The sequence below is a fragment of the Aedes aegypti genome, chromosome 1 (assembly GCF_002204515.2).
Source record: "Aedes aegypti strain LVP_AGWG chromosome 1, AaegL5.0 Primary Assembly, whole genome shotgun sequence".
NCBI lineage: Eukaryota > Metazoa > Arthropoda > Insecta > Diptera > Culicidae > Aedes > Aedes aegypti.
The window spans coordinates 272325132-272352400 of record NC_035107.1 but is presented as its reverse complement, the minus strand read 5'-3'; the positions used below and the strand labels follow the sequence as shown (position 1 = coordinate 272352400).

Genomic DNA, 27269 nt, shown 5'->3' with positions numbered 1-27269 from the left:
CTCATCGGTCCCGTTCCAGAAATACCCATATTGCATGGGTGCTAAGCCATCTTGGATTTAGGAATGGCGTCAGAAATCTATTTCCGCCAGTTCTATGAATATCTTTGAGAAGAACCACGAACAAACTTCACCTCTTCGCAAAACTCCATTAACTGTTTGTCGCTTCTAATTCTTTTACGCTCGCAATTCGATTCGAAAAATATTCTCTGCAGGAATATGGAGAGATAAAAAGATCAAATATTTGGATGATTGGCTGGAAAACTCTAGAGTCTTTTAAATATAAAAGAAGTTAAAATATTGTCAACAAAACACTTACTTTTAAAAAGTGTTAAACAAATTATCATAGTAGATACTCAATAAAATACCCAGTAAACACACGATCGTTTATGGTAGCGTATAAGAGAATAAAAAGGGAGGCGATATACGTACATTGTGCATGCTACCTTATGGCACATGTACGTATATCGTCTCCAGTTTTGTACTCTTATGCACTATCGTATACGATTTTGTGTTTACTGGGTAATGAACACATGAAATGCTCCACACATCTATTTGACTCGGTACAGTGCTCCGCAAGCCCAGAGGTCCGAAAAGTCCTACTTGAAGATATAAACTAATAAAAGTAAGTAATAACCTCGATTTTTTAAAGTTTTTGTAGAACAGGAAATGGATTCCACGAGCCGAGGCGTAGTCCGATCAGCTACCAAAGGGGTGGGGGAAGTGTTAGAGATGAATGGTTCACTTAGAACTTAGAAAAAAATACACTTTTCTCTGACACCAAAAACTGATCACTCATAGGGTAGAAACACCGGTTGTACCCATAGTGGATTATTCACCGTTTTACATAACCAATAAGTATGGAACATTTTGTGTTGAGTAGATCACATTCACATGTAAAAGATACATTCATTTACTCAATTTACCCGAATCGATTCCAAACATTATAAAACAATATATTTTCCTTATAATTTTAACTCCCATACGCCTAATTTGGCCAGGTTGCTCCTAATTTGGCCCTTATGAGAGTGGTGATTGGCCAATTTAGAGACCGAAACTAAATCTCTGGCGGAAACTGGTTCTGGTGGCCTATATTGACCAACGAGATTTTCAACGCGAAAAAATGGTTTTAGCTGAGTTCCGATATTTTACACATACATACCTAATACTGATTAAAACCTTGCATTGACATGTTTGTAGTATAAATGTGGCTTCCCATATAATTTTTATTGAAATTTTCTCTAAGGCTGGCCAAATCCGGTGCTTTTACCCTATACCGAAATCAGTTCAGTGGATTGAAAATGTATAAAAAAAAATAGTTTTCCACATTGTCACCCCACTGTGACTCGATTCATTGGCATTCATGTTTTGCATCCCACCATGAATAGACCACATTGACAATGTCAAAGTCGCCCTTTTCTCAACCACCGTACTGCAGTTGGAATTTCATACCATCAGCACCACTATAACCGTCATCGTTGGCGACAAAAATTGACCTTATGTCGCTCGTGTGATCCTCAATATGTTATTAAGCACACAGACCGGATTCCGAAGTTATTGGGAAATGAGTTGAAAATTTATATCTGTTTTGGCGGTGCGAGATCCAAGAAGGAGGCGTGAATGATGGACACTGGGATGTGATCTGAAAATTGGTGGTCAGAATAGACGTTCTGTAGTAATCAACCTAGTGATAACAAATAAAAATCATCGGAATAATGAAATTTCACGGCACTGGACCGTGCAGGAAAAGGCTTGACCATATGCTCCATTTTCTGTCCACAAATTCCGCTCCCATTCCCACTATCCCCATCTCCCACGTAGAAAAGTTCTCACCGATAAATTTTCCTCTCCCGAATTTCCCAGGGCCCGATCGAAATTTTTCACTCACTCAGCGGAAAACGGCGCAGCTTCCCGCGACCGGCTTAAAATATTGGATTTCAGTTTCAGCCGTCGTTCCCGGTCGAGAGCGCGCGCGTTTTCCGCACGACGAATACTCCGAGCTATCTAGTATCCACCGCGTTGGTCCTATAAGTCGTGCGTTTCGGTGCGGAGCATCGTGACGGATTTTCACGCATTTTCCATTTCAATGTTCGACCTTCGGTTTCGAGTAACAAATAAACTGTTTGCTTGTTTGGATCGCCCTCGGTAGGGAGAAGTACAAATCTTCGTTTCGCGTTTTTCTGGGGAACAAAATTTGTTCAAGTGAAAATATTCCTCATTTTCGACTGAAAGTTCTGTGGGCGTGAGAAAGTGAAACATTATTATCGCACAAGTGATGTAAGAAGTGCGGGTTTTCTTTGTTTTGGCGCGTGTGTGCGAAAAAAGTCACCAGCAATGAGTACCACAGAAATTAGCACGACGGCGTCCACTTCGTCGTATGACACCGATTGCCACTACGGCAACTACCAACCGAAGGCTCCGGTCCGGAAGAAACGCATCATGACCATGCTGATGGTAATGAAAATGGGGGATGATCAGAGGATCTGGGCGCAAAGTGTTAAAGTACTTAAATGTGTTCTGTAGCCTAAAATAATGTTCTAGAAATTTGAAGCGAAGCGCAAAGCGATTGTGGTCACCTGTGAATAACGCTGTATTTTCTTGTGCTTTCTTTTCAATCGGACGACGAAATGAACTGACCGACTTACTGACGGCAAAAATACAGAAAATAAGCCAAGCTACTAAATCGTTGGTAAGCTTATGCACGTAGTTTTAAGAAGATGCTCACCATTTCAGTTTTGTGTCCCAGTTGCATAGGGATCGTTAATGCAAGGAAAACCATAACCTTGACACCCATTTGCACTCAACCGTGTGTGAAATGTGTTCTCTTGTCATCGCTCCTGCAGTCCTACATCAATTAATGCCGTTTAGGACTTATTTGATAATCATTGGACTGCCACTTCTGTTTATTAAACAGAAGGTCATGGATTCTATCCCAAGTTTGTTTTCTTGCTCTTTCTCCGTGCTTGCATCTGGCTATTCCTTGTTTTTTTTTGCAACCTACATCTCATATACACAAGGTCAGAATCTACATAACACCTTGTTCAATTCATTGGTTGTCTGCTAACCGAAGTGATCTTGTGCCATAAAAAACCTTTCCCCAAATACCTGTACAAGCTGGCTGACCTCCAGGCAAGTTACAAAATACAGTACTTTCATCACTGATACTGTTGAATTCTATCTAGACCGTTGCGCACGAAATTTTTGTTCCACAATGATAGATTCAATATCGTAGGATTTTCATCTCATGTTTAGCTAACAGTGAGAAATAGCCATTTTATTTTCAAATTTTGTACGTATTGGCTGAAAAAAGAACATCAATGCTCAATATTTTATATTATAAAATGTGTCTTCATCGTTTTTTTTTTTTTTTTTTTTTTTTTTTTTTTTTTTTTTTTTTTTTTTTTAAAATAAACTTTATTAGTCTCATTCCAAACATTACATTCATTTCTTATATCTAGGTGTTCTGTGTTATTTGACAACACTATCATCCTAATTTGGTAAAACAAATTTAAGATTTAATTAACATTTTGTTAACAACATATTACATTTCATTTGCCGTAGCAGTTCAGTTTTTTTTACAGGTGAGTTGATTTCACCTGCTTATAAGAGAAAAAAAAACGTTTTTAATATACTTAACCTAACTTAACCTAAACATATAACGCATTAATCGTGGCAATAGAAGATTGTAACGATTTTTGCCTGAAATTATTAATGATTGTATTTGACATTTGTTCCAATGTTTCAACATTGGATATTCTATGTAACTCATTGGTACTATACCAGGGAGGAAGCCTCAGAATCATTTTCAAAATTTTATTTTGAATTCTTTGCAGAGCTTTCTTCCTGGTATTACAACAGCTAGTCCATATTGGTACAGCATACAACATGGCTGGCCTGAAAATTTGTTTGAATATCAACAGCTTGTTCTTAAGACAAAGTTTTGATTTTCTATTAATAAGGGGATAGAGACATTTTACATATTTTTTACATTTGGCTTGAATGCCCTCAATGTGATTTTTGAAAGTTAAATTTTTATCTAGCATGAGCCCTAGATACTTAACTTCATCTGACCAATTTATTGGAACCCCTCTCATCGTGACAACATGTCTACTTGAAGGTTTCAAATAAAGAGCTTTTGGTTTATGTGGGAATATTACTAGTTGAGTTTTGGAAGCATTAGGAGAAATCTTCCATTTTTGCAAGTATGAAGAAAAAATATCCATACTTTTTTGCAATCGACTACAGATGACACGCAGGCTTCGACCTTTGGCGGAGAGGCCTGTGTCATCCGCAAACAAAGATTTTTGACATCCCTGAGGTAACTCAGGTAAGTCAGATGTGAAAATATTGTATAATATTGGTCCCAAAATGCTGCCTTGAGGAACACCAGCTCTTACAGGAAGTCTTTCAGATCTGGAGTTCTGATAATTAACCTGAAGTGTACGATTTGACAGATAACTTTGAATTATTCTAACAATGTATGTGGGAAAATTAAAGTTTTTTAATTTTACAATCAAACCTTCATGCCAAACACTGTCGAATGCTTTTTCTATGTCTAGAAGAGCAAGACCAGTAGAATAGCCTTCAGATTTGTTGGAACGGATCAAATTTGTTACACGTAAAAGTTGATGAGTGGTCGAATGTCCATGGCGGAATCCGAACTGTTCATTGGCAAAAATTGAATTTTCGTTGATGTGGTCCATCATTCTGTTCAAAATAACCTTTTCAAAAAGTTTACTGATGGAGGAAAGCAAACTGATTGGACGATAGCTAGAAGCTTCTGCAGGATTTTTGTCTGGTTTTAAAATTGGAACAACCTTAGCATTTTTCCATTTGTCAGGAAAATATGCTAATTGAAAACATTTGTTGAATATATCAACTAAAAATGATAAGCTACTTTCTGGAAGTTTCTTGATGAGGATGTAGAAAATTCCATCATCGCCAGGAGCTTTCATATTTTTGAATTTTTTAATAATAGTTCTCACTTCTTCCAAATCAGTCTCCCAGGCATTTTCGAAAACGTTCTCTTGATTGAGAATATTTTCGAACTCCTGAGTAACTTCATTTTCAATTGGACTAGTAAGTCCTAAATTAAAATTGTGCGCACTTTCAAACTGCATAGCAAGTTTTTGAGCTTTTTCGCAATTAGTTAGTAATAATTTGTTTTCCTCTTTCAATGCCGGTATAGGCTTCTGAGGTTTTTTCAAGATTTTAGATAATTTCCAAAAGGGCTTAGAGCCAGGGTCCAATTGAGAAATTTTATTTTCAAAATTTTTGTTTCTTAATTGAGCAAAACGTTTCTTGATTTCTTTCTGCAAATCCTGCCATATAATTTTCATAGCAGGATCGCGAGTGCGTTGAAATTGCCTTCTCCTCACGTTTTTAAGACGGATCAAGAGTTTAAGATCATCGTCTATAATCATGGATTCAAATTTTACTTCACATTTTGGAATTGCAATGCTCCGGGCTTCAACAATGGAATTTGTTAAAGTTTCAAGAGCATTGTCAATATCAAGTTTAGTTTCTAAAGAAATGTTAACATCAAGATTGGAGTCAACATACGTTTTATATATATTCCAGTCGGCTCGTAAATAATTGAAAGTGGAGCTGATAGGATTGAGAATCGCTTCTTGGGATATTTGAAATGTAACAGGGACATGATCAGAATCAAAATCAGCATGAGTAATCAGTTGGCTACAAAGATGACTAGAGTCGGTTAAGACCAAATCAATCGTAGATGGATTTCTTGAAGAGGAAAAACATGTGGGGCTATCAGGGTATTGAATTGAGAAATATCCTGAAGAGCACTCATCAAATAAAATTCTGCCGTTGGAATTACTTTGAGAATTATTCCATGACCGATGTTTGGCATTAAAGTCACCAATGACAAAAAATTTTGACTTATTGCGAGTCAATTTACGCAAGTCAGTTTGGAGCAAATTAACTTGCTGCCCAGAGCATTGAAAAGGCAAATAGGCAGCTATGAAAGTATATTTACCAAACTGTGTTTCAACAGAAACACCTAAAGTTTCAAAAACTTTAGTTTCAAATGATGAAAACAGTTGATGTTTTATACGCCTATGAATGATGATTGCAACTCCCCCACATGCCCCATCAAGTCGATCATTACGATAAACAAAAAAGTTAGGATCTCTTTTGAGTTTAGATCCAGGTTTTAAATAAGTTTCGGTAATAACTGCTATATGCACGTTATTAACCGTAAGAAAATTAAACAGCTCGTCCTCTTTACCATTCAGAGAACGAGCATTCCAATTCAAAATATTTAAATTATTATTTGGATCCATTAGAAAAACGTAATCCAATAACAATTTGATTTGTAAATTTTACACCTACTTGGACTGCTTCAGTCATAGTGGTGGCTTTGAACATTGCATCAATCATTAGATTCAATTGTTCAGTTAGAAAATTAAAATCAGAGGCAGACATGTCATGTGATTTCCCATTGGAATTTCCGGTAGACGAAGAAGCGGAGTTACCTGTGGCGGTAGGGTTTTTTCCATTTGATTTGAAACAAGTAGAATGGGTACCCATGGATCGAACAGGGGAGGAGTTCGAATTTCCTGCTACGATATCGGCAAAGGATTTACCGTGGGTAGATACATTCGAAATAGAAGGATTCGAACGGCTACCCGACGGATTAAAATTAGTTTGTGAATGAGCATGATTATGATCTTCCTGATGGGTATGATTCATGATCAAGCGATCGTTAACTGAAAAATGAGCATTGTTCGGTACTCTACCAGGCAAATTTCGGAAACGACCGTTATTGTAACGGATATTATCTTTCATCTGCCTGGCACGAGCCTCAATGACCTTTTTGCGTGAAGGACAATTCCAAAAATTGGACTTATGGTTAGCCCCGCAATTACAACATATGAATTTGGTGGTATCTTCCTTCACTGGACAGACGTCTTTGGCGTGAGAAGAACCTCCGCAAATCATGCATTTAGCATCCATGCGACAATTTTTTGTACCATGACCCCACTTTTGGCACCGACGGCACTGAGTGGGGTTCTGGTAATTTCCTCCAGGTTTCTGGAAATGTTCCCATGTCACACGGACATCAAACAAAAGTTTTGCTTTTTCTAAAGCTTTAATATTATTTAGTTCTTTTTTGTTAAAGTGAACTAAATAAAATTCTTGAGAAAGCCCTTTCCGAACAATGCCAGATTGGGTTCTCTTTTTCATAACGATTACTTGGACTGGGGAAAATCCAAGTAAATCATTTATTCCATTTTTGATCTCTTCAGGTGATTTATAGTCACTTGAGAGACCTTTCAAGACGACTTTGAACAAACGTTCAGTTTTGTCGTCATAAGTAAAAAATTTGTGCTTCTTCTCTTCAAGATGTTTGAGAAGAAGCTCACGATCTTTAAGAGTTTCCGGCAAAACGCGACAGTCTCCTCTCTTTGCGATTTGGAAGGAAACCTTGATTCCCCTAATGGAGTTCAAGATCTCCTGCCTAAATCCCCCAAATTCGGAACAACTGACCACGATAGGCGGCACTCTTTGCTTCCTCACTTGAATCAAAGAGCCTGGGCTAGAGGCTGCTTCGATTTGGTGTTCGGAAAATTTGTCTAGAGCATCGAACTGATTGCTCATTTCGATACAATTATTCATTTCACCCTTGGAAGAAAGTTGGCATTCCGGGGAAACGTCCTTTCTTCCATTCTTGCCACGTGTAGTGACAGTTTTAAAACCCACTTTTTTGGAAGGAAGTAGTGAATTCAGAGATTCACCCTTCCTTTTGTTTGTTGTTGATACCATGTTTAATTAATAAACGAAAGAAGACGTGACCTTCGAAAGGTTTTTGCCCAAGACGGTGTCCAAGAAGGATTACCACCGCTAGCTTTCGCCAACGGGTCCAACGAAAAATCGAAGGCACGGGTCCAAACAAGGATCGTAAAGGGCTCAATAGTAGAAAAAATAGTACTGAAAAGTACTGTTTTAGTAGCACTGAAAAGTACCGTTTTTAATTTTAGCACTGAAAAGTACTGTTTTTGTAGCACTGAAAAGTACTGTTTTATTGCTTTAGGTAGTTTTTAAGAAAACTTCCAAGAGCAGAGAGAATTCGTGTACGCACAGCACGAAGGTACGATGCGCACTGTGTCTTCATCGTTGATCTTGGAAATTGTCTGGCTCTGCAGGCTCTGGCTCAGTTGGAACGAAACGCCAGGAAGTAAGATTAGAATCCCAACTCATCGAAAAACTTCCTGAAATATAGTTGTTCGAATAGACAAGAATAATTGTTGCATATTAAAGAATTTTTAATTTGGTACATGGTCAGAAATGTAACTGCGAATCTTGGTGAATACAATGGAAGTTCTAGATCATCCAAGAACTTCTGGAAATACAGTCCATAAGATCTACAAGCAGGGTTGTTATTAGTCACCGGATTCGACAGACTGTCAGTGACGGTGACGAAAAATAAAAAGTTTTCGTCACTACCTCAGCTCAGCGCAAACTTAGACGCCCAACTACCAGCAACCAAGCACCTCGTCGCGACGAAAAATCTTTGCCGTTTCTCTCTGTATGTGTTTTTGTTGAACATGTTCAGCTTGAATGGAAAGGCAGACAACTTATCGGTGCCAATAGGAAGGCCGACCAAAAAAGGAACTCGCAAAAAAAAATTCTGCGCGCTTCCGGAGTTGAACAAAAAACCTTTAGATTATCAGTAGCACGCGCTTACCGGCATGGCTAACACAACGTCCTGAATTTGTGCTTGCCCAATTGCTAACACAAGACACCTTGTTGACTAGTAGTTTGTAGCTCAGACTCTCTTTGCCTGCAATTGTGCGCTCGGTGATTAGAAGCTTATGTTGGTTCAATGCGGAGGGGTGACGGGAAGAGTGACGAAAAATATTACTCGTGGACTTTTTGCGGCTTTGTTTCGTCGTGGTCTCCTTGCCAGTCATTGAAGACAAAGAAAATGACGATCTCTTACGCACTGAATATTTTTCTCAATTTTTCGTCATCGGTCAGTGATGAAACCGATGGTTACCAACCCTGTCTACAAGATCAACCACCGTAATAACTGATTGATTGATAAGCGGTACACGTCGAGTACGCTCATGTTATTATGCTGAGGTCAAATGGCACTGCTTATCATTCAATGTTTTACTCTGAAGATGGATGCAATATTTCGAAACTATCAATATATCACTAGTTAATCTTGTAGATCCTAAAGCCTAAATTTGTCGGATTTCTGGAAGGACCGAGATCAATGCTGTTAAATGTCAAAATTTTGGAAAAAATGAAATGCGTATAGCGCTCTATTATGCGGAATCCAGCATCAGCAAATATGACCAATAGAGTGGTTCAAAAAATCGTTTTTGCTCCACACCGCTCATTCGATTGTAGATCAAATTGTGAGTGTTCTCCCAAAATTTGAGCTCATTTGGATGAAAACTGAGATTGCACAAGCCCTTTAAAGTTTATATGGGAATTACTATGGGAAAAGCAACCAAATCATTCAATCGGTCATAGTGTTTGCCCATGTGCTCTTGGAGATTAGAACTTAGTTGATACTGTGCTATACAATAATCAGCTACAACTTTGCCGAACAACGTTTTTACATCGGACGCCCCAGTAATTAGTTATTGATTTTTGAATGAGTTGTAAAACTTTGGCTATAATTTTTGGGCTGCTCTGCAGGCATCACTGGATATATGCAGTAAAACATAGTAGCCATGATTTGTGCGTGCTATCTTTCGCGCCAGGTGCAGCAATGTTGCCTGTTCAGAAGTTAAATAAGCACTGCTGAAAAATTTGTGACTGGATATAAATCAATAACTAATTACTGAGGCGTCCGATTTGAAAACGGTCTTCGGCAAAGTTGTAGCTGATGAATGCTACGTTTACTCGGGGTTTAGAGGCTTTGTCATAATAAAAAAATATCAATATACAGCTGCTCACACTCGTAGATCCTATGGTGTATATCCCATGGAGTCCTTGGAGGATCAAGAGCATCCGTAGACTTTGATTTTCAATATTTCATTTTAATTGTAGAATCTATGACAAAAGGTCGAAAGACAAAAGGTCGAAAGGACAAAAGGTCGAAAGACAAAAGGTCGAAAGGACAAAAGGTCGAAGAACAAAAAAGAAGGGACAAAAGATCGAAAATCTTTTTTCAAAGAAGGAAAAATTTCCCACCATGCAAATCGTTTTCGACCTTTTGTCCTTTCGACCTTTTGTCTTTCGACCTTTTGTCCATAAACCGGTATACCGTTAAGTCACCAGTCACCGTGCGGCCTTCATTCACCGTGCACATATACATAATATCCATACAACTTTTACAAATTATTGTTTTTGTTGGCAAAATAAGATAAAACTAATGAAATAAGGTAGTTTTTGCCACAATGCATTGCGGAAAAATTAGTTATGTAGACAAAATCATGTGATGAATTCTGTTCAATTATAAGATGTTTTAACACTCTTAGTAAAGACACATATTTCATTTTAACGTAAGAGTATCATTTCAACAAGTTTTCGCTGTAGATACTATTAGTAAGATGTATTTCATCATTCGAGCCTATCGTTTTATGCAAATTAGATTTTTCTATTGTGTTTCAGTGGAATCAAACAATTCAAACAATTTCCCATAAAAAATGACATTAGACGACAAAGAAGGAAATAACTCAGAAGATATTTGTAACCTTTTTGCAACTTTTTTTTCAAGAAACTTATACGAACTTCTCTGATAATGATCGTGATTTTGGATATTTTTCATACCTTCCGGAGATTTCGAGGGATGTTGGAGTAAATCAAATTCATGTTCAAGACATTACGACAGGTCTGAATGATTTAGATGCTAAAGGATCAGGACCAGATGGAATCCCACCAGTATTTATAAAAAAAATAGCGGTAGAACTTACAACTCCACTATTCTGGCTTTTCAATATGTCACTTGAATCTGGTGAACTTCCAAAGGAATGGAAAAAGTCTTTCTTGGTACCTATTTACAAATCAGGCGAAAAATCTGATATCAGGAACTATCGTGGGATTGCCATCATTTCATGCATTCCTAAACTGTTCGAATCAATTATTAACAAATGTATTTTTGGTCAAATTAAACACAGAATAACTAATTCACAACATGGCTTCTTTAAAGGCCGTTCAACTACTACAAACCTCCTGGAGTTTGTTGATTGTTCCCTAATGGCAATGGATGAAGGTAATCACGTAGAGGCTCTCTACACTGATTTTAGTGAAGCATTTGATAGACTTGACATTTCAATGTTAATTTTCAAACTGAGTAAAATAGGTATCGAGAAAAAGCTTCTCAACTGGATTGAATCATATCTAACTGATCGGCAGCAAATAGTAAGATTTAATGACAAAAAATCCAAACCAATTCAAGTCACATCAGGTGTTCCTCAAGGCTCCCACTTAGGACCTCTCCTTTTTATTTTATATGTTAACGACGTATCTTTTATTCTTAAAAAAATACGGATTCTTATATATGCAGATGACATGAAATTGTTTTTAGAAATCAAGAAAGACGACGATTATGAAACATTTCATAATGAAATACTTTTATTTAATACCTGGTGTTTTAAAAGTTTATTGAAGTTGAATGTTGAAAAATGTAATGTAATAACTTATAGCAGAAAACGAAACACTCCGAATTTAACAATAAGGTTAGGAAACCAACATGTTAAAAAATGTGATAAAATTAGAGATCTAGGAGTAATTTTGGATTCCAGATTAACGTTCGTTGAACATTACAACACAATAACTCATAAAGCGGGCAATATGCTTAACTTCATAAAACGTTTCGGATATCATTTTCAAGACCCTTATACGATCAAAACCCTTTACGTTGCTTATGTGAGATCCATATTAGAGTATTGTAGTGTTGTCTGGTCCCCATATTTGAAATCACATGAAGAACGAATAGAGTCGATTCAAAAGCAGTTTTTACTATACGCACTCCGCAAATTAGGATGGACTGTATTTCCTCTTCCGTCATATAAAGCACGATGCATGTTGATAAACATTCAGACATTACAACAGCGACGAGAATATGCCATGGTCGCATTTGTTAACGATATCGTTTCACAACGTATTGACTCAACAAAGCTATTATCCAAATTAACCTTTTATGCTCCTAATCGACAATTGCGTCACAGAAATTTGTTTACTTTAGATCGTTATCGTACAAACTACGCCAAATTTAGTCCTCTAAATCAAATGATGTCTGTTTACAATGAGCACTGTGAAATAATTGATCTAAGTATGCTCCGGACCAAATTGAAATCATATTTTAACTCACTAGGAAATCTTAAAATATAAGAAACTATGTAACTATGTAATCTACAAATGATTGACGAAATAAATAAATAAGTATTATCCAGTGAAATCATAAATGCACGGTGAATGGATACCTTTTATAATTATAATGCTGGATTAATTGTTATGTCATGATTTAACCACTTTACCCAGACAACCAGGAATCGCATGAAAGTTCACGTTACAACTCGTTTATTCATACTAATTACATCAAACCCGCAAAACACCGTGGATAAACTCGTCAGATTGATGAGTTTCCTCGCATAAAACACATCTTTTCTGAGTTCATTTGTACATTTTGTATCGTCCCGTACACTCCTACAAAGTAAGTCGCATCAATTCGTAGCAGCTGTCAAATCAACATTTGTTATCATAAGTTAAGTCGCATAACATCGCAGGTTAGTTCGTTAGAATATTTATTCACTCGCATTGTATGTTATTATTCATCACATAATACATACACGCATATCGCCTCCACTTTTGTACGTAGAAGGCCTTTCCGTGACTACTTATAAGTGAATTTTTGCACATACAAAGCCTCCAGGTGATTTCGTTATACGTACATTTTGGTTGTCTGGGAATATTCAGTTTTTAAGCGAATATGAAATGGGTTGGACAATACAGTTAAACCTCCTATGACGTTTTTAATTAAAAATTATTTTGCCGTTTTTTCAACTTTCTTTGGCTCTTATTGTAAATTAAGATTTGAATACCCTTGAAAATAAGTGCACACACTACTAGCAACATAATTGCTCAACAATGTTTCTTCAAATTAAATCATGAGTAAAACTAGATGCACGGTAAATAGACCCATAGAACGGTATGAGGCAACCTTAACATGACATTTGTGAACAAAATTTTTAAGTAATTTATTGTTATGCATAACTAGTTTTAGATATTTCCCTGAATTTTGGCAAAATTGCACTCTTCGTAGTGGTATTTTAGTTCGCTTTAAATTATTTGGAAAAATTATATAATTTTTTGAAGTGCAGATTTTTTTGAATGCAAGATGAGCACAAATGCAATACCGTAATTTCGGGTGAAATTGATCATTTTTCACGGTTTTTCTAGTCTATTTTCTATAATGTTAACAATTCCAAACAACTAAATGCAGGAAAACAAGTACTAAGGTGAGTCTCATCGACTCATAAACCGAATTTTTCTAACAAATGTCATTTTAGTGTTAACAAATATCTCTAAAATAAACATCAGGGCATCTCATTTCGGGGTGAAATTGATCACTTGTCAATGCCATTATTGTTAGTTTTCAAAACAACTCTACATGATAAATTTGAGCACCCTGAATCAGAATATGCTTGTCAAAATCTTAACAATGCAATATTTATATAAATAACGAATAGTTAAATTTCAAAAATTACGCGGAAAACGTCTAAATGTATGCAATTTCCTAAGGAAATCAAGGATATCTAACAGAAATTCAATTATTTCAACCATTTGAGATAATTGGTACGAGTTTTGCTGATGAAATCTGGTTTGCAGATATATCTCAAGCATCCTCACAAACTTTCAGGTTTATACCATGTTTAAATCCTTGCTTAGAAATAGAAGTTTATAGGTGTTTGTCAATACTGTACCGTGCATGATTTTGAAATTTTACATTATTTTCATAGTAATAAACATTCTTCAACACAAAACACTTAACAACACACAATTCGACAATAGTTACGACAAACAACGTTCATTTACTTCAGCTTACATTGATATTTGTGCTCCACTTCGCATAAATAAAATCGTGTGATACGATGATCAATTTCACCATTCTGATCAATTACACCCGATTTTTCGGTACTCCTTTAAATTATATGAAGTAAAAATGGAGAAAATGTCAAAAGTAGATTTCTTTAATGGTGAAATTGGCAAATCGAAAAAAGAAAATAAAAACACATTTACTTGCAAAATAAAAAGGCACTGTGTTTTTATTATATTCGATTTATTGATTTCAAGGGCAATTCTTCTTTTTTCATTTTGGACATTTGCTATATTTTCACTTGGGTCTTTATGCTTAAAGTTTATGCTATTATTAAAAAGCATTAATATACGACTGCTTACGCTTTTAGATGTAGATCCTTAGGTCTATGTTCCATGAAGCATGCTTTGTCTGAACCAGGAGATTATAAAAATCGAATGTACATCGGATTTTTTTCTCGCTAGAGATTAGTATTCGGTCCATATTTCCATAATCGGGAGGTTTTTAAATATTTTACCGGGCAATTTTGATTTTTGTCACTTTTTGTCTATTTTACATACTACTATGTACTACTACTACTAATCTATAGAAATCCCGTTTTGTGAACCAAATCAGTCCATACAAAATGTATCGAAAAAAAAATCACCGATGGAATATTTTAAAACCTTCCGATTATGACAGTATGGACCGAATGCTGAACACCAGCGATAAAAAATCCGATGCACATTTGATGTTTATAATCTGCTGGTACAGACAGAGCGTGTGAAGTCCTTGGAAAACCAAGAACATCGGTACTTTCCATATAATACTCCGTATACTTATATAGATGGTTATGGGTATGTACCATTTAAAAATCCTGCGAAAGATTGCTTTTACTAATGTAATAAAAGATTGTAGGTATTTTTCCCAGAAAGTTTTTGGATAAACTGGACCATTTGTTTCACTTACTCAGTAACCAAAACGGGGATTTTGGCGATAAAAACGATTCTTCAAAATAAAAGTTTTCTAGGTTTCAGAACTGTAAGATATTCTTGTACTTCATATTTTTTAAAAGATCATTTGTTCTTGAAGAATCATATGCCAAAAATCAAAGGAATTCTTGGAAGACCTTAACTTGCACACATTTTGACCTAATTAAGAACCAAATCAATTAAAATATACTTAAGAATCGTAAGTTAAGATAGCTACAGTTGTGTTCAGAATAATAGTAGTAAAAGCTTATTTTCATACAAAATGCTCAACTTTGGCATGCTGTAACTTTGTTTTCTTCTGAGCAATGAGCATGATTTTTTGGCAAATATACTCAATTTCATTATCACAAAATTCTCATTGCCGGCTAAAACGGTGAAATCGCTCAAAATAATAGTAGTTTTTTTTTGTGCAGCAACAATTTTGTTTATATATGGGCTTGTTTGTACATTTATAGTCTGAGAGGGAATTGCTGAAACGATGAGAAAAGAAAAATTCAAAACCTCACAATTCATCAAACATTTAATTCATTAAAACTCTATTATTTTGAGCGATTTCACCTGGTGCTTAACTTTTTAGACGGTAGTGTGAAAAATTTCATAATAAGATTAAGTATATTTTTTAGTTCTCTGACGAAATTTCTTGCCGATTACTAATAAGAAAACAAAGTTACAGCATACCAAAGTTGAGCATTTTGTATGAAAATCAACTTTCATTACTATTATTTTGGGGCCTTCCTTAGCCGAGTGGTTAGAGTCCACGGCTACCAAGCCAAAGCCATGCTGAAGGTGTCTGGGTTCGATTCCCGGTCGGTCCAGGATCTTTTCGTAATGGAAGTTTCCCTGACTTCCCAGGGCATAGAGTATCATCGTACCTGCCACACGATATACAAATGCAAAAATGGTAACTTAGTCAACGAAAGCTCTCAGTTAATAACTGTGGAAGTGCTCATTAGAACACTACGCTGAGTAGCTCTGTCCCAGTGGGGACACTAATGCCAAGAAAAAAAAATACTATTATTTTGAACATAACTGTACATAATCCATAATCCATAAGAGATGGTACCGTAAAACGGGGTAACATTAATAGTTTTTTCGAAGAAAACTTGAATATTTATGCATACTGTTTCAAAGAATTATAATTTAAATTTTTAAAACAAGTACTGGCACCTTAGCTATTGATTGCAGTTGATAGATTGCCAGAAGATTTGTTTTGAATGGATATATAATTTTTCATATAATCGAAAGTCGGTTTCTGTTTTGGGGTCACTTTGATAATGGAGCGTAAGTCGAACTAAATTGTATGAATTACGAACATTTATAGGGCATTGCATACCTCGAGGCGCTTATCGTTATATGGAAATTTCTGACTTAGATTACAAAGTCTTAGTTTGTCTTGTTTGTGCTAAGAGATTTAAGACCATATTCAAGTTCTATAATGATTAAGCTGTCAAATATAAGTGACGAACTATTCAAAACTATTTCAAATAGTGACTGTAGAACAGGTTGTTCGTAAACGTTTCGAAATTGCTAAAGTTGCATCAATTTTTAATATTTGTATATAAGGTCTCAAAAGTTCTCGATTCAAATGAAAATAGCTATGACATGCAGTGTCTTTTTAATATTCTTTACTTCTGCAATCGTTTTGCTTAACTGATTAACAGATATTATCTTATTTCGTTTAGTGCGTGGTGGGTTCCGCACTGTCAAAGTTACCTGCATTATCAAAGTTACCCCGTTTTACGGTACACACATTTTGTCACGCTAAATTTCAACTTTTTGGATGTAAATGTGTCTTAAATCGCTTTGTACATTTAGCGGTATTGCTAGATTTCAATTTTTAATATGGACAACGTTACTTGTTAATGAGTTTAATATTCTCAGTTTCTCCGAAGAATTTCTTCAACAGTTTCTTCAGAAATTCCTTTTAAAATACCGCTAGGAATTCTTTTAACACATCTTCCACATTTTTCCGTGATATTTTTAACCCCTCTACCGGCAGCTTCATTTTTTACCGCAGGAAAAAATTCAAATCGCGATAACTTTTTTATTTCTCGGTATTTTTGCACCATTTTTTCACAAGTTCTCAAAAAACTCTTCTAGTTTGAAGATCCGTGTCGATATTGAGCATTAGTCACCTGGATCCAGAGATATTCCCAAATTCCTTGGGGGACCGACGCTTAATCATAACCCACGTATATATCTTAGGCTACAGATTTTTCAACGTATTCAGATGTTCACTCTTTGGAACAATACATTAATGAGAGTATGTTGTGAAAATATGAAGCAATTTGGAGCAGCCGTCTTTGAGTAATGAGCATTTATGTTGCTGGTACCAAGCTGACCTAATAAAGATCTTGAAAACTTCAAAAAACCTGATATCGTATTTTTCAGATATCTCTAAGAATTCTTAACCAATTTGTATGATTTTTTCAGAGTAGCTCCTTATTACATAGCATTGTACAGCCCACATTTTACTTTTTCGATAAGTTGACGTAAAACAAAATGGCCGCCTAAGACATTTTGTATGGAAAATGTCGGTCCCCCAAGGAATATTGGAATATCTTTAAAACCAATCATCAATATCGGCACAGATCCTCAAACTAGAAGAGTTTTTTGAAAACTTGTAAAAAATTGTGCAAAAATACCGAGAAACAAAAAAGTTATCGCGATTTGAATTTTTTTCTTGCGGTAAAAAAAGAAGCTGCCGGTAGTGGGGTTAATGAATTCTTTTGTTCTATTCTGAGATACCTCTACACATTCAGCATTTTAGAAATTTTCAGAAAAAATCAATCAGTAATGGGTCCTGAAATGTTCAATAAAATCTTGTTTTTATTTAATAATACGAAAGAGCATGTTACTTCAACTACATTAGCAATTTTCCCGTTCAAATAACGGCTATATCATATTTAAACTTTAATTTAAAAATATGGTCCATATATGAACATTGACACTTTTGATCATGTTTGACATTCGCTTAGTTGATAAAAACACCACATGGGTTTTAGTTTTAACACTGGGGTTGTTCCTGTCTGACATTTCGAAAGAGACACGGAAAACAAAATACACCCAAAATTTGAGTTTGAGCCATAGGGTGTGACAAAACTAAAAAAAAAACAAAGACAATTTTTTTTTGACTCGAACGAAACACATTCAAATATTGAGTAAACATGTGTTATTGGCCTAAATTTAAGTGTTTGACACTAAAATTGGGACAGGGCTTTAAGACCCTTTTATTCAAAAATCTATCTTCTGGAAAACCTTTAGGGAATCTTACACGATTTTATTTTGAGAATTATCTAAGAAATTTCTATTGGAAATAATAAATTATATTGCCATATATATTGAGCTTTTCGGTAATCCAATCCGCATGCTGAGGGTCGTGGGTTCGAATCCCGCTGGTCGAGGGACTTTTGCCATTAATTACTCCATTATATTCCTCCAAGAACATTTGAAAAAAAAATGTGTTTCTATCCCCTATTTTTTCATTTCATATTCAATATTCTGAATAATTTCGGGGGTCTGCAAGATTATGGAGAGTGGCTGGCCCTCCTGCCCCTGTTCCTACATCAACGGTTTTTTAGTTGGCTAATAACTATTGACTCAGAATCATAAACTTTCGAAATCCGGAGCAAAGATTCATCAAAAGAGTAGATTTTAAATTCTGGTCATGATACTCCCAGAATCCTCATTAGGATTTGATCATCTTAAAGAAAAAAAAAGCTCATATTAAAGAAAAGTCAGCAGTTTTTTTTTTCTAAACTGTTTGTAAGATTCTTACAGAGTCGTAAACAAAATTCACTCAGAAGTTTGAATTGAATTTTTTTCAATACTTAAACAGATGTTTCTCAGAATCCTAATTCCCATAATTTTTAGCAAGATTCTCTCAAAATCGTGATCTGCATTTGCTCAAAATATTGGTTAGAGTAAGCTCAGAATCCTTATCACCATTTACAATTTATTATAAGCAAATCAAACAATAGTTTCTCATAATCTTAAGTATGACTTGCTGGAAACTTTATATAGAACGCTCTAAAAAAAACGTAATCAGGATTTGTCCAGACTTCTTAGCAATACTCGCGAGAAATTCTAAGTAGAGTTTAGCACAAATAATGAGCAGGAGTTTCTTATAATTCTGTACAAGATTAATTCAGATCTGTGTCTTGAATTTTCAGTTAGGTTCACTCAGAATCATAAACAAGAACGGCAAGTTCTGAAAACGATACTCAGATTTTTATGCTGAATCAAGCAGATTCAGTTGCATAAGGTCTTGAAGAAAACCTAAAAATAATTCCTGGATGAATCTCAAATCTCAACATTCCTGACGAGTTGAAGAGTTTTCCTTTAAAAACATTCTTAGAATCCTTAGAATCCTGATAAAATACGATAACTGGAGTAGTTGCTTGTATAGATTGAAGAAGAAGTCCATCAGGAATGCCTGAAAGAGTTTCTGGGAGAATCAATGGAACCTTTCGACAATCTTTTGGAGAACTTGCTGAGTTTTTTTAATCAAGAATTGTTCGTAACATTCATGTCAGAATCCTGAAAGTTTTACCAGTAGTAATTTTGAATGGAATATCTTGATGATGAATCAAGGAAGAGACCACCCAAAAAATATTGAATAAATTTTGGATGGGAATTCTTGAATATTTAATTAAAGCGATTACTGAAAAAAATCGTTGCAGTATTCCATTAATAAAACCAGCAGCGATTTCGAATGTAATTCTTGAGAAAATTCAAGAGGTAATACCTGAAAAAACTCTTCGATGTATCTCTGCAATAGGGTCCTCAAGTCCTGTCCCAAATTCAGTACAAAACACTCAAGTTTAGGGCAGGAACACATGTTTACACTATTGGATCCTAAAATTTTAATGAATTCTTGTTTTTATTTGAAAAAAAATTCAAAGGGCATGTTCTTGCAACTATTGCAGCAATTTTTCCAGCTCAAATAACGGCTATAACATATTTAAAATTCAATTTCAAAAATGGTTCCAAATATGAACCTTGACACTTTTGATCATGTTTGACGTTCACTATGTCGACAAAAATACCACAGGGGTTTTAGTTTTAACACTGGGGTTGTTTTTATCTGACATTTCGGAAGGGACATGGAAAACAAAATTAACCCAAGATTTGAGTTTAAACCAACCTAATCCCAAAAACCATAAAAAAAATGTATTTTGGACGTAAAGCAACGAAAATCAATTAAAAATTGAGTTAACATGTGTTTTAGCTTAAAATTAATCATTTGGTACCAAAATTGGGACAGGGCTTCAGAACCCTATTTGTAAATGTTTTTTCGTTGGTTTTAGTCCACAAAAACATTTTATTTCGGTTTTTGAAGTTCTGCTACACCTCTTGGTTTAAATTTAAGTTTTGAGTACATTTTATTGTCCGTTCCCCTTTCGAAATGTCAGATAGGAACAACTCCAGTGTTAAAAAGTTGTACATCTGTGGCGTTTTTGCCGACTAAGTGGACGTTAAACATGATCAATAGTGTCAAAGTTCGATTTTGGACCATTTTTAAATATACGTTTAAATATGATTTAGCCGTTATTTGAGCGGGAAAATTTACCGAACTAGTAGCAAGAACACACTCTATCGTGTTATTCAATAAAAACAATATTCTATCAGCCTAGTGGCAACATCCGTGGCTATAAAGAAAAGACATGCTTAAAATGTCTGAGTTCGATTCCTGGTCGGATTAGAAACATTTTTAAAGGAAATTTTCTTGGCGTACTTAGGTATTGAGTTTCTTCGGGCTTGTCAGACGATATACGATTGCGAAAATGGCAATTTGGCCAAATAAAGTTCCAAACTAATAACTTGGGAAGTGCTTTTAGAACACTACGCTAAAAAGCAGATTCTGTTCTAGTGGATAAGTGACGCAAAAAAACAGGCATTCAGCAATAGTTTCACATAAGTTTTTGCAAATTGAAGTCGCATATTCAATCATGATTAATTCAGTAGAAGAAAATGAATAACAAGGGATTGAGTATGACCGGGACAAGATTATGGTAAACATCAAAAACCTGATGTCGGCCATGATCAATGAGCTTGATTTATTGATTTAAACAATCCACCATTTCGCTGCCAAATAATTCCTGTTGCAGAACCGAAATATAATTAGGCAGCATGCGTTAGATCGAAAATCTCAGTAAGACGATCCGTTGCATTGGTTGGCATTAGGCGGTCGGTGAATGAATGATCTTTTTCCGAAAAAAAAAGTAGGTCTTTTCAAATAACGTCAAACACAACGTTCTCTCTTCTCATGACTCTGCGTAAGTCCCGCACTGCGGCCATTGCATCCTGATGGCTGGCTATAGCCGTACATATGTCCGCATTCGTCGGAAGGCGATGTGGTTTAGTAGACAAATAGACGTAACACTTAGGACAACTCGCAACCAAAATCATAGTCGCGAGTACAAGCACGCCTAATGGTGAAATCACTGTTTTTTGACTTATGGCCAATCAGGTGGCGGTAGTGTGTAAACGTCAAACACGAACAAAAACGATGCGAACGCTACGGGTGGCGAATTGAAAACCTACCAATTTGAATCGATCGTTTAAAAGTCGGTCGATGCAACGACGAGAGTGTGGCCGTCTATTTGTCTGTGGATACATATTGGCACCAAGTGTAGTAAATTTAGCATCTATCCTGCTTCGCACGTTGCACGGAATGACGTTGTTTATCCCCATAGTCAAGTCACAGCCTGTATATTACCCACCTCTGCGTTTCCACGCTGTCTTATTTTACGCTTATCCACAGTTCTTGCTTTAATGACTTCGATGGGATGCTACCCATCAGCTGCTTTCAAATTGCGAGTGTATTTACGCTTCTTTACAGCTTCACTAGACTAGAAAGTACCACATTGAGTAGATTTAGATAAATGATGCACAATCTTAGAGATATATGAAACATTAATCAAATTTTGTAGTTCATGATTAACGCATGTCGCTCCTATCTGTTAGTAGATGTTCTCTGTCAACCCTTTCAATAACTCTAGAAATTCTTGAAACGATTACCTTGCTACCAACGCCTCAGCATACCTTCTAACTCACCATACCTTTCTTCTCTTCTCGGCTCGCCCTCTTGGACACCGCCCCCTACCTACAGATGACCCTGTCCAATAACCGACCGCTATACGAGGAAGAATGGTTCCACGGAGTGCTGCCACGCGAAGAAGTGGTCCGATTGCTGCGCAACGAGGGCGACTTCCTGGTGCGGGAAACGACCCGCAACGACGAGAGCCAAACCGTGCTCAGTGTCTGCTGGAACGGACACAAGCACTTCATCGTGCAGACTACGGCCGAGGTGAGTTCTTCTGGGCAAGTCCTTAAACTTCGACGAAGTATTCTATGAAAACTCGTTTTTGGGATATTCCAGGGCCACTACCGTTTTGAAGGTCCAGCGTTTCCCAGTATACAGGAGTTGATCCTGCACCAGTACCAGTCGGAGCTGCCGGTTACAGGACGTTCCGGAGCGGTCCTCCGCAAGCCAGTATTAAGGGAACGATGGGAGCTGAGCAATGACGATGTGATACTGTTAGATAAGATCGGAAGGGTAAGCTAACAACGTGGCCTTACATCTATGAACCATTTCTAACGATCTTCTACCTCTTTCCAGGGCAACTTCGGCGACGTGTACAAAGCGAAGCTCAAATCCACCAAGAACACGCTGGTGGCGGTAAAAACCTGCCGGATGACGCTGCCCGAGGAGCAGAAGCGGAAGTTCCTGCAGGAGGGCCGCATCCTCAAGCAGTACGACCACCCGAACATCGTCAAGTTGATCGGGATCTGCGTGCAGAAGCAACCGATCATGATCGTGATGGAGCTGGTGTCCGGCGGGTCGCTGCTGATGTTCCTGCGGAAGAATGCGGCGACCATGACGCAGAAACAGCTGATGGCTATGTGCCGCGATGCGGCGGCAGGTTAGTATTTGGGGATGTAGGGTGGAAAACACTAGTTTGGGGAAAGCTTATTCAATAAGCTAGAAGGCTTCTTCCATAAGCTGCGGTAGCAGCTCTGCACTGCGGAAACTTCTCCTAGAAGCTTGATAAAGCTTGTCCCAGAAGCTCGATAAAGCTTGTCCCAGAAGCTCGGGAAAGCTTATGCCAGAAGCTTTAGAAAGCTTCTATCAGAAGCTTGGAAAGCTCCTCTCAGAAACTTGGGAAAGTTTCTCTCTGTAGCCTGGGGAAGCCTAGGAAAGCTTCTCTCAAAATCCTGGGAATTCCAGAAGCTTAAGAAAGCTTCTCTTAGAAGCCGGAAAAGCTTCTCCGAGAAGCTGAAAAAGATTCTCCTAGAAGCTGGAAAAGCTTCTCCTAGAAGCTGGGAAAGCTTCTCCCAGAAGCTGGAAAAGCTTCTCCTAGAAGCTGGAAAAGCATCTCCCAGAAGCTGAAAAAGCTTCTCCTAGAAGCTGGGAAAAGCTTCTCCTAGAAGCTGGAAATGCATCTCCTAGAAGCTAGAAAAGCTTCTCTTAGAAGCTGGAAAAGCTTCTCCTAGAAGCTGGAAAAGCTTCTCTTAGAAGCTGGAAAATCTTCTCCTAGAAGCTGGAAAAGCTTCTCCCAGAAGCTGGAAAAGCTTCTCCCAGAAGCTGGAAAATCTTCTCCCAGAAGCTGGAAAAGCTTCTCCCAGAAGCTGGAAAAGCTTCTCCCAGAAGCTAGAAAAGCTTCTCCCAGAAGCTGGAAAAGCTTCTCCCAGAAGCTGGAAAAGTTTCTCCCAGAAGCTGGAAAAGCTTCTCCCAGAAGCTGGAAAAGCTTCTCCCAGAAGCTGGAAAAGCTTTGCTAGGAAGCTGGAAAATCTTCGCCGAGAAGCTGAAGAAGCTTTTGTTAGAAGTTGGAAAAGCTTCTCCAAGAAGCTGGTAAAGCTTCTCATAGAAGCTGGAAGAGCTTCTCCAAGAAGCTGCAAAAGCTTGTCCTAGAAGCTGGAAAAGATTCTCATAGAAGCTGGAAAAGCTTCACCTAGAAGCTGAAAAAGGAGGAGAAGCTACGAAAGCTTCTTCCAGAAACAGAAAAAGCTTTCTTCAGAAAGCTCTTTATTTCTGATTCCATTTCGATTCGATTTCGATTCGATTTCGATTCGATTTCGATTCGATTTCGATTCGATTTCGATTCGATTTCGATTCGATTTCGATTCGATTTCGATTCGATTTCGATTCGATTTCGATTCGATTTCGATTCGATTTCGATTCGATTTCGATTCGATTTCGATTCGATTTCGATTCGATTTCGATTCGATTTCGATTCGATTTCGATTCGATTTCGATTCGATTTCGATTCGATTTCGATTCGATTTCGATTCGATTTCGATTCGATTTCGATTCGATTTCGATTCGATTTCGATTCGATTTCGATTCGATTTCGATTCGATTTCGATTCGATTTCGATTCGATTTCGATTCGATTTCGATTCGATTTCGATTCGATTTCGATTCGATTTCGATTCGATTTCGATTCGATTTCGATTCGATTTCGATTCGATTTCGATTCGATTTCGATTCGATTTCGATTCGATTTCGATTCGATTTCGATTCGATTTCGATTCGATTTCGATTCGATTTCGATTCGATTTCGATTCGATTTCGATTCGATTTCGATTCGATTTCGATTCGATTTCGATTCGATTTCGATTCGATTTCGATTCGATTTCGATTCGATTTCGATTCGATTTCGATTCGATTTCGATTCGATTTCGATTCGATTTCGATTCGATTTCGATTCGATTTCGATTCGATTTCGATTCGATTTCGATTCGATTTCGATTCGATTTCGATTCGATTTCGATTCGATTTCGATTACGTTTTTGTTTGCTATTTCCATTGTTAATTCGATGGAAATATCGATAGCGATATCAGTGCCATATCAATTGCGACATCTATTGCGATAATAATTGCGTTATCAATTGTGATATTAATTGTGCTATCAATTGCGGTATCAATTGCGATTTCAATTGCGATTTCTTAATCTAAATTTGTTATATTTTCAGGAATGCGCTACCTAGAATCAAAGAACTGCATTCACCGAGACCTAGCGGCCCGGAATTGCTTGATCGGTAACGAGAACATCGTCAAAATCTCCGACTTTGGAATGTCCCGCGAGGAAGAGGAGTATATCGGTGAGTTACTGGATCGCTTTTACCCCTTTAATTCATCTTTAATTTGCCGTTATTTTTATTCCGCAGTATCCGGCGGCATGAAGCAGATCCCCATCAAGTGGACCGCCCCGGAAGCGCTCAACTTCGGCAAGTACACCTCCCTGTGCGACGTGTGGTCCTACGGCATCCTGGTGTGGGAGATCTTCAGCCGAGGAGACACGCCCTACTCGGGACTTAGCAATTCGAGGGCTCGCGAGCGTATCGACGAAGGCTACCGAATGCCCGCCCCGGAGAATACCCCGCCGGAGATGTACCGCCTGATGCTCAAGTGCTGGTCGTACGAACCGGAGAATCGGCCCCACTTTGACGAGATCTTCACCGTGGTGGACGCCCTGATGTTGTGTGCCAAGGACTAGCAAAGGACCCCGCCCACTGCAGCATCAGCAGTTACTAAGCGGTCCAAGCAGCGATGTCTTTCTTGCAGCAGGGGCGCCAAACCTGCGCAGGTCGCGGACTCTTCTGCTAAGAGGCATCCGCGCCGGAAGGTATACTTTTGCTCATCGGTGGCCATGGCGGTGACGGCCAAGGCATGATGGTTCTCGTTGTTTTAATTTATTTCTGTATAATTCATAGTTTAGAGAAGTTACTTTTTGAGTTGCTGCTTTTACTCGGGACAACGAACGATTGCACAAGACAAGGAATTATACGGACGAGTCGAAATGGGAGAGATTTGTTTAGTAGCTAGGTAAAGATTTACGTTAGGGTCAAGTTTAGGTGTCCTTTATAGGGAGATGGAATGACTGCGATGAATGTGGCCAAAAAAAACTGAGAAATCCCAAGACGGGACCGAGGAAGTGATTGTTAGTTAGTAATAGTGAAGGTCGACGGTTGAGTTGAAACTGAGAAGAAGGGAACATGTTTTGTGATGTGACAAGATTTTATCAAAATTAGTTAAGACGTTAGCTTATTAAGCAGTTTATATCTGAATTTATCTAAAAGTATATCGTAGAAGTAACTCAAAAAATGAGCATCACACACATACAGACACTCAAACGCTTATGCTAGGAAATGAACGCGCAAGAATGGCTTCGTTGTAAGTTTTCTTTTAAATGCCAGGCTTATTTGAAATCTAGGGGATTATCATATTTGAAACATTCAAAAACTCAAAATCCCAACCATCGGGGAATTAACTCTCATAAAAGCTTAAAAACAAAAGGTTTCTCCTAACCGTTCCACCGGCGAGAGAGCGGTTCCGTTTTTTCTTACGAATGCATTTCTGCCATCTATCTACTCAAAGTTCCAACTGTGGAAGCCGAAGCGCGCCTTCTGCCGGTGGATTGAGGAACGCGTATTCAACGGTTTTACATGCAGAAAAAAAATGTTTAAACGTAATACTCTCTATCTATCCTTATACATCCGACACTTTTAGAACAGACAGCCGACTGCTACCGAATGCAACCAATTAGTAAGTTATGGCAGTTTTGGAATCGAATCCAACGAGAATCCTTCGGAAAATCAAAAAGCAACTGTAATATTTACATATTATAATATTAAATATTACGCTAAAATATTTTATAAAGAATATTTTCGAAAGTTTGTTCGATCTTTACGTAGCTGACGTTATCACATCCCTCCCTGAAAAATCTTGTTCCAGAAGGTGGAAAAACTACTCCTAGAAACTGGAAAAGCTTCTTTCAGAAGCTGCTGAAAGCTTCTCCCAGAAGCTGCTGAAATTTTCTCACATAAGCTGTCCCAGAAGCTGCTGAAAGCTTCTCCCAGATGCTACTGAAAGCTTCTCCCAGAAGCTGCTTAAAGCTTCTCCCAGAAGTTGCTGAAAGTTTCTCCCAGAAGCCGCTGAACGCTTCTCCCAGAAGCTGCTGAAAGTTTCTCCCAGATGCTACTGAAAGCTTCTCCCAAAAGCTGCTTAAAGCTTCTCCCAGAAGTTGCTGAAAGCTTCTCCCAGTAGCTGCTGAAAGCTTCACCCAGATGCTGCTGAAAGCTTCTCCCAGAAGCTGCTGAAAGTTTCTCTCAGAAGCTGCTGAAAGTTTCTCCCAGAAGCCGCTGAACGCTTCTCCCAGAAGCTGCTGAAAGTTTCTCCCAGATGCTACTGAAAGCTTCTCCCAGAAGCTGCTTAAAGCTTCTCCCAGAAGTTGCTGAAAGCTTCTCCCAGTAGCTGCTGAAAGCTTCACCCAG

At 37.5% G+C, this 27269-nt stretch overlaps 1 protein-coding gene across 11 annotated transcripts in view; it reads left to right on the top strand.

The window, feature by feature from the left end:
• Window positions 1-26660, top strand: part of LOC5564565 (tyrosine-protein kinase Fer) — a 212270-nt gene extending 185610 nt beyond the window's left edge. For 8 of the 11 annotated variants that reach the window (XM_021837843.1, XM_021837842.1, XM_021837839.1 and 5 more), the window contains 5 exons: window positions 22103-22300; window positions 22373-22549; window positions 22613-22916; window positions 24969-25097; window positions 25164-26660. In XM_021837843.1, coding sequence (XP_021693535.1) covers window positions 22103-22300; window positions 22373-22549; window positions 22613-22916; window positions 24969-25097; window positions 25164-25492 — 1137 coding nt within the window. In that variant the 3' untranslated portion in view covers window positions 25493-26660. Of the gene's footprint in view, window positions 1-1937; window positions 2452-2659; window positions 2687-22102; window positions 22301-22372; window positions 22550-22612; window positions 22917-24968; window positions 25098-25163 lie in introns of those variants that run through there. The other 3 variants (XM_021837848.1, XM_021837844.1, XM_021837850.1) reach the window with 3 other exon arrangements.
• Window positions 26661-27269: the final 609 nt, after the last annotated feature.